This window comes from Mobula hypostoma, chromosome 7 (genome assembly GCF_963921235.1).
Source record: "Mobula hypostoma chromosome 7, sMobHyp1.1, whole genome shotgun sequence".
Taxonomy (NCBI): domain Eukaryota; kingdom Metazoa; phylum Chordata; class Chondrichthyes; order Myliobatiformes; family Myliobatidae; genus Mobula; species Mobula hypostoma.
The window spans coordinates 103,353,528-103,360,950 of NC_086103.1; the positions used below are offsets into that span (position 1 = coordinate 103,353,528).

The 7,423-nt window shown below is 43.0% G+C and overlaps 1 protein-coding gene across 1 annotated transcript; it reads left to right on the plus strand.

Annotated features, from left to right (window-relative positions):
* Positions 1-1,603: 1,603 nt before the first annotated feature.
* On the plus strand, positions 1,604-6,279 carry LOC134349931 (NALCN channel auxiliary factor 1-like). The gene is made up of 2 exons (XM_063054888.1): positions 1,604-2,653; positions 6,208-6,279. The coding sequence occupies exons 1-2, from the start codon at positions 1,931-1,933 to the stop codon at positions 6,277-6,279; spliced, it is 795 nt and encodes a 264-aa protein (XP_062910958.1). The 5' UTR covers positions 1,604-1,930.
* The last annotated feature ends 1,144 nt before the right edge of the window (positions 6,280-7,423 follow it).

The window sequence follows — 7,423 nt, forward strand, 5'->3', positions numbered from 1 at the left end:
CGTGCAATTGAAGCGGGGGGCATATTGCAACCGGAAATGGATGATCGAGTCTGACTGCGGCTTGGAAGGAGCACTGGGTCTGCAGGCTCATAGGCATACTCGGGCATGAGATCTCACGTGGCTCCTTCGTGCAACTCCGAGTGTCTATGGCAAAGCCCCGGGTTTAAAATCCCAGGATTGAATGTAAGGCAGAGCAGGGGCGCTTGTTCCCGTCAGCATTTGGTTTCTCAGGAACACAGGAGCGATGCCCCGTTATGCCTCCTTCTCGTCAGCAGTGACTACACTGAAAATACACGGGCAATGGTAGTTGAACACTTTAGGACGTTCTGGGCTCGAGGTGATATAGAAATTGACGCCTTTAACTTCGCCGTTTAGTTTTTGGAAGTTCAAAGCAATCGTTTTCAAACTCTCTGTTTGCCTGCGCGCTAATTAAATAAACACGGTTTGAACTCCCAGCATTGTCGCAAAGGACTCCCGCAGCTTTCCTGGCTCACAGGTGACTCGTTCGAGGGAGTCCCGTCCACGGCTCAAATCCAGCCTCGCGCTGCCCAAACACATTCCTGCCAAATCATACAGCCCATCTGCAATCTAGTGTCTGCGCATGTTCCAGTAACGGAGTGCTGCGATTTTCTCGTTTTGTTTCCGTTTGTAAACGCATGTCAACGTAAGAAGGAATACCAACCTACTGAGTGTGACAGGTGCAGATTGAGCGATAATACCACGGCGCTCGATAGAGGGAATCTCCACTCATTCACATACCCCTCACCGGTTCCAGAAAAGTACAACACACACAATCCCATTAGTTAATAGCTCGCACCTTGCACCAATCACTGTCTTGTACTTAAAGGAAACCCAGTTTCCGCGCCACCCGCGTTAAATGTTCACTCCGAATTGATCAGAAACCGCAGTTTCAGATGTACACTGCAGCAGCACTGAGCTTAGTGGCGGGCGGCTGTGAAACGCTGGAGTTTGACTCCCGTGTGCTTGTACTCGGAGATTCAGGGTCTGGATCTCCGCATTTGTACTAAAGGCGCAGAGCGGCGCGGGGGTCTCAGTGAAACATCGCCGCGCCTGCTGCCTGATGCCATAGCGTTAGGTAGCGGCCGTAATACCTCACCTAACGGCGAGACGCGGGCTGGGTGATCGCCAGCATACAATCCCGCTTTCGCCAAAGACCGATGGAAGGAGGGATCCGAAGTGCTACTTTTTCGTTTATGTTTAGTTTTTCAAAACTTTGCTTAAGGATCTTTGTGAAATTAGAAAATAACAGCTCAGCTGTGTGTGACTTCGCTGCGAGTATCGTTGGAAGTAATCTGGTGTAGAGTAGATGCAGTGTTGATGTGAAGCAGTACTGTGGACGTGAATTTCCTTCTCCCCCTCCAAGAACAGGCAGCTCAATGTGCCAGGATGGGGCGATCTCGAAGCCGGGATGACGCAAGCCACCGTCCTCAACCGCAACCCCCACCCCCGCCCAAAAATAATAAGAGGTGTTTCTGGGCGAAGATGGCCGCAACTTACACTCAACATGAAGACTGTGTCGCTCCAAAACGTCAGGACCAGCCACATTTCGTCGCCGTCAGGGGAAATAGTTCAACTTTTTTTCAGCATGTATTTGGTAAATGGCTGTAAGGCTAGTGTGATCTGAATTTGCAGAGAGTGCTTAGGAGAGAAACGAGCATGCTGTCCCCAGAAGTAGGTTTTACCCCGGAGAGTCATGGGCAAGTCTGATGTGACCGTATCTGCCTTCATCTGCTTGCACCGATTGGATGGCAACAGTTGACCATTCACGGAGAGTGAGAGGTACATTCAACCCAAGCAAACGTCCAGCAGAATAGCAATTAAGCGGAACCAGAAAGACAAACCGGTCCATGTATATTGGGGCAAAGGATCGCCCGCTGTGGAGCCAGCCGGAGCTGTATTTATTCACAGTATGATCAAGGGCGCCTGGATGTGTCGGCAGCAAGATAACGGATTAAAAATTTGGTATGTCCCCCGACAGAACGACAAACCATGCACGGATTCAGAACGGGCCCAGAAATGGCGACTGTCCTTAGCATCTCTGTTGTTTTTTACGGTCCTTCTGTCTGATCACTTGTGGCTGTGTGCGGAGGCGAATCGGACCAGAAGCAGGGAACAGCAGCAGAGCGCTTCAGCTGAGGCGACGGGAGGGAATCGTTTACCTTCCCCTATATTCTTCAGAGCCGATCAGGCAAGGGGCACCATCAGCAGTGACAAACGTGCTTTTTCTCTAGGTAACGCCACTACCAGACCTGTCTGCCAACGGGGGTCGTGCTCCCCACATTATGTCTCTGAGCAGTGTGTAAGTATTGAAGATGCTGAGTCGGTCTGTGGCAGCGTGAGTGTGGAAGCGAGCGATGGGTCGCCACCGCCGTGTTTCAACAATTTCCACCTTTCCTTTTGTGAATCGTATACCCTTTCGGAACTGTTCGCCGGGATGTCGAGACCTGAGGGCTCGGATTGCGATCTGAGCCTTGTGCTGGACGGAGATGCCACGGTTTGCGTTCAGTGCGTTGAGATTTATCAGCGGTTAGACCAACATGCCCAAGAAAAATATGAAGAGTTCCAGACCCTGTTTCAGAAGTATATGCAGTCGGGAGAATACTCTGTGAAAAGTTGCATCGATGACTGTAAGGTAAGAGCATTGACTTGTTATTCCCTGTATTTGTTGTCTGACGTCGTTGGAGCTGAGGGAATTGGAGAATTTTGCTGTCGGCATGGCGACGTATTTTGGAGGCAGGGGTGCGCCGGGTTTCTTGGGCATTGATATTGTTCGGAATTTGTGATGTGTAGAGAACTATGCTGCTTTTAAAAGTACTGTGGCTGAGCGGTTCGGGTGCAGAATGGTGCTGGTGATTTTGCGCAGTTCTAAAGTGCGGACAAGCGGTGCATGTAAATGGCAGTCGATCTGGCTGAACATCTGGGATCTACTGGGATTTTGCCAACTTGGCTTTCCCATTGAGCTACTGGTGGGTGGGTTCGTAGAGAAAGTGGCACTTGTGGAGAAAAGTCTCCAACTACCTGGTTAGGTGTGAGTGGTCACTGGTCTCTCGGTTATAAATTTAAACTGACAGTTTAGGAGCGTACCCCGGGGCTGTCTGACACTCTTATACTAGACGCGCGGTAGCTGCAAATCGCACCCGTGCGATTTCTGACTGGAACCGGAGAGTGCAATTGGGATGCAAGACTGGCCAAAACAAAGTTTCGGATCACCGAAGGCCACACCAAATAATTTAGTCATTTAATAGTAATGAACACTATCCTTCCCTCTTCTGTCGCTCTTTTCAAGTATACTTATGCAACTATGTTATACAAATGTAAACCCGCAGTATATCGGGAAAAAAAGATTTAATTGATGTCTTATTTTTCGTTTTACTTGTGCCTAACTGTCTGTATGGTAATCAAGTGTTAGGCGAGTTAAAAGCAACGAATGTGATGTCTACATACAGCATTAGCAAATGTGTCTGGATAGACTATGATGTACGCATTGTTGAAATCCTTGTTATTCACTTCGCATCTTCACATGCAGCCGAGAGTATTCATAGTGGTTGAAGCCCGACTGTGTAGGCAGCGCTGTTAAACGTGGAACAGTCACAAACTTTGTAAGATCACTTGCAAGTACTAGGGAGAGGGAACTTAGAAGAGAATCACATCATTCTTATTCAATTAATCGATACTTACTCCAATACTAATTCATACTTATATCGAAGTAGTTACCAGGCACTATAAGGGGAAGAGATTGGGTTTCATATTTTTTCTTCTTTATAATATTTTAGATATTCTAGAATAATATTTTACGAGAAGCAGGAGAAAGGAGAAGATGGAACCTCAAGAGTAAAGTGAGTAATGAAAGAGATAGGTTGAGGAAGAGGGAAAGAGGTGTGATGAGGACGGAATAGAAGAAAGGCCGGAGAGGGAGTCGACTTCTTAGGAACTAGTCACGTTTCTATTTGTGTGAGTGAATAACGTCAGTCGCTCTCCTAGGTGCTGAATGTAAATGTCGTTTCAAGAATTACATTAATCTTTCAAGTGAAATATTCAAATTTAAAACAAACGATAATTAACTTTACTTATGTACCTACAGTCATATGATGTTATTTTAATGCCAAGTAAATGTTGTTTTTCTGCCGGAAGGTATACTTAATTTGTTCGCCAATGAAGGTATCACTTGAATTCAAAACTATCTCAATTTATCTTTAAAAACACATGCTCTCTTGATTATAGAAAGTTAATAATTTTTTAACTTTTTCTGAATTTCCTGCAAACTTTATTTGATTAATAATTTTGTAAATAGATGTTAATATCATGAAAACTTGTGAGTTAGAATAAATTATGTAAATGTATATGTGTGGGTTTAACATGGAAAGAGAATTACACCTAGTTCACAATCTTTCAGTTGCTTTTTTGAATAGTATGCAAAATATCAGTTCAGAATTAGCTATTGTTCATTCTAGTTGAATGAAGATCCAAAATGCATTCCTATGCTCAATAATATTTTGGGATAATTCATGACTAGCTTTCATTCATGCCCTTGGAAGCACCCAAGCCAAAAGCCACATTTTAGTATTGATTTTCTCACCACAATGTCTTAGATATGTATTGTTTTGTTATTTTACTTATTGTTTATTACTGTTGACAAACACTATTGTGATATTGTGATTATACATGATAACAATAACAAACATTTGTAGAGGTTCATATTGCAGGCTTGTCTACTGATACATGACTTGCAAAAAGAGCAGTATTTTTTTCCACAATTAGGGAGGTATGTAACTCTTTTCTGCATGCATTGTTTCTTTCTGCTTGCCCCTGTTTTGATTACTTGCAGTGTCAATGAGCAAACATTGGTGTTCTGCATGATTTATATTGCTTAGAGATTCTTCCAACCAAAATTCAATAAACTGCACCTCCTGACATTATCTTGTTGCATTGATAAAATTTAGGAATGCTGTTGACTGAGTGTTTAAACAAATGGTATGATCCAGTAATTTATAATTTATGCCTATGATAACATAATTACCTGAAATCCTTCATATGAGATATTTATGATTATTTTTGTTAGTCATATTACAGCATGTTTGACCTGATAAAACAATGCATAATGCCATTTTATTTTTATATTAGCTTGGGGAATTCCTCCTTATTCTCATAAGATCGTTTTACGTGGCCTTTGTCTCTATCAGGAAATTCTAATTTTTAATATGGCTTATAGAACAAAAAATAAAATCAACCATAGATTTACAGCTAAGAAAACAGGCTAAAATTATGTAATACTGTGTACATACATCTATTGATGCTTCTGGACACATCTTCAGTGATGTTCCTGGAATCATTGGGTGTTTCGGGTCTTTCAACATCATACAACCTCCTCCAGGTGACCCAGCCGGGGCTGATCAGACCCCAGCTTGTGTCCAGATGGCTAGCTACTTATGACTCCATGGCTCCCCTCTTTTGAGCCACAGCCATCTTGAGGCCCTCTCTGCCACATCGGTGGTACTGCGGATGGCTCTCCTCTTCCTCTCTCCCTCGGTGCCCAAAATGCTGAAGGCTCTAACTAGAGAATGGGCTACGAATCCCCTACAACCATCCTCCACTGGGAGACACCTCGCTCTCCATCCAGCCTGATAACAGTTGCTGACCAGTCCTGCATATTTGGAGAGCTTCCTTTCAAAGGCCTCCTCCAAGCTATCTTCCCATGGGACTGTCAGCTCCAGCAGCACCACTTGCTTAGTAGACTCAGACACCAGGACAATGTCTGGTCGCAGGGTAGTGGCTGTGATATGGTTGGGGAACTTCAGCTGCCCTTTGAGGTCCACCAACAGCTGCCAGTCCCTTGCAGAGGTCAGAATGCCTGCAGATGTTCTTTTGGCAGGTATTGGCTGCTCCTCAGCTCTGACAAAGGCAATGGTCTGCTTGGAGGGTCGGGACCACTTTGCCCACTCAACTCCTGTGCTGACGGCTTCAGCGATGGTCTTCAGGACCTGATCATGCCTCCACCTGTACCGTCCCTCACCAGGTGCCCTTGCACAGCTGCTGAGGATGTGCTCCAGGGTTCCTCGCTTGGAGCACAGTGGGCACGCAGATGACTCTGCCTTGCCCCATGTGTGCAGGTTTGATGGGCTGTGATATATGATGCAATACTATAACCCCTTTGATTAAACTTTTTAATTATACTGTTCTTAAAATTAGGATTTTAAGATAATTGATGTCTTTAGTATTGCGGTGCTTTCAGTTAGTGAAACAGTAAAGGCTTTCATTTAAGGGCCATGACAGCTATGTAGGTAGAAAATATTAAGGCAGAAAGCAAACAACCTGCTCAGATTTTTGTCCACTTAGTTTCAGGTGTAACTTTATAAATGTTGTTTAATATTAACAAAATAAATATTAACTTAAGATCTAAATTCTGCAGATTTCAGCATTAATTGGACCCTCTTTTATATTAGCCATGGGATGCAGCTCATCATTTAATTTGACCAGCAATGCTGAGGTGGTATTTTCTCATGTTCTCATACTGCCTTTCATTATTTGTTTACACTTTGTAAGTGAAAAATTCAGCATTTTTGTCAAAGAATCTGTGCAATATAATCATCCATGATAATAAACATGTATTCATGGATTTTATATTCAAAGACTCAAGTTTTAATTTTTCATAGCCATAGGAATATATTAGTTTGCTTTCGTTAAAAAAAACTTTTCCATGCTTCCTTAGCCCTGTGTATCATCTCTGCAGTTATAAATTATCAACTATACCCTGCACTCTATGAAAATGTGAATATTGAATGAAGACTGGGTAACCTTGCATACTGCATGGTCAGATGTCACTGCCATCGGGGTTCTTCCATATTGGAATATCCTGCCAATGCCCGCAGATATCTAGAGTTACCTCTGGAAAGTTATTAATTGAATGTAGATTGCTGTAATCTGTATAAGTGCAGTATTCCAATATAACCCATTACTTGTGGTAGAAGAGCATATGAAAAGGTGATAAACTGTTACTTAGTACTTTATACATAAATGCAATTTGCAAATGTTCATATATCAGCACATTTGAAACGCAACTGGAGAATTTACAAAACTAGTCAGTAATATTTTGATTGACTTGTTTGTACTTATCAGCCACATGGACCTTTGTTTGATAGGTTACAATTTTTTCATATTATCCTAATAATTTGCAAACATCTTTTGCATTTCCTTAAGCTTCATTCATTAATTTCTACATTTACCTCATGACAAATTGTTTTGTCTTTACTGCCATCTCCTTTGCCAACTAATTACTGCTGCGCTCCACCCAATCAAAGAGCTTTCCCCTTGTTCTTTCCTTGCCATTATCTTTACTTCTTCGGTTCCAATAAAATGCCTCTCTTTCTTGTAATGGTGAAAACTCACCAATCCAAAAATTAGCTCC

Coding starts and splice junctions, on each gene's coding strand:
- LOC134349931 (XM_063054888.1), top strand. CDS start 1,931: ATGATCAAGGGCGCCTGGATGTGTCGGCAGCAAGATAACGGATTAAAA. Junction 2,654..6,207: donor GTTGCATCGATGACTGTAAG/GTAAGAGCATTG, acceptor TCTTAAAATTAG/GATTTTAAGATAATTGATGT.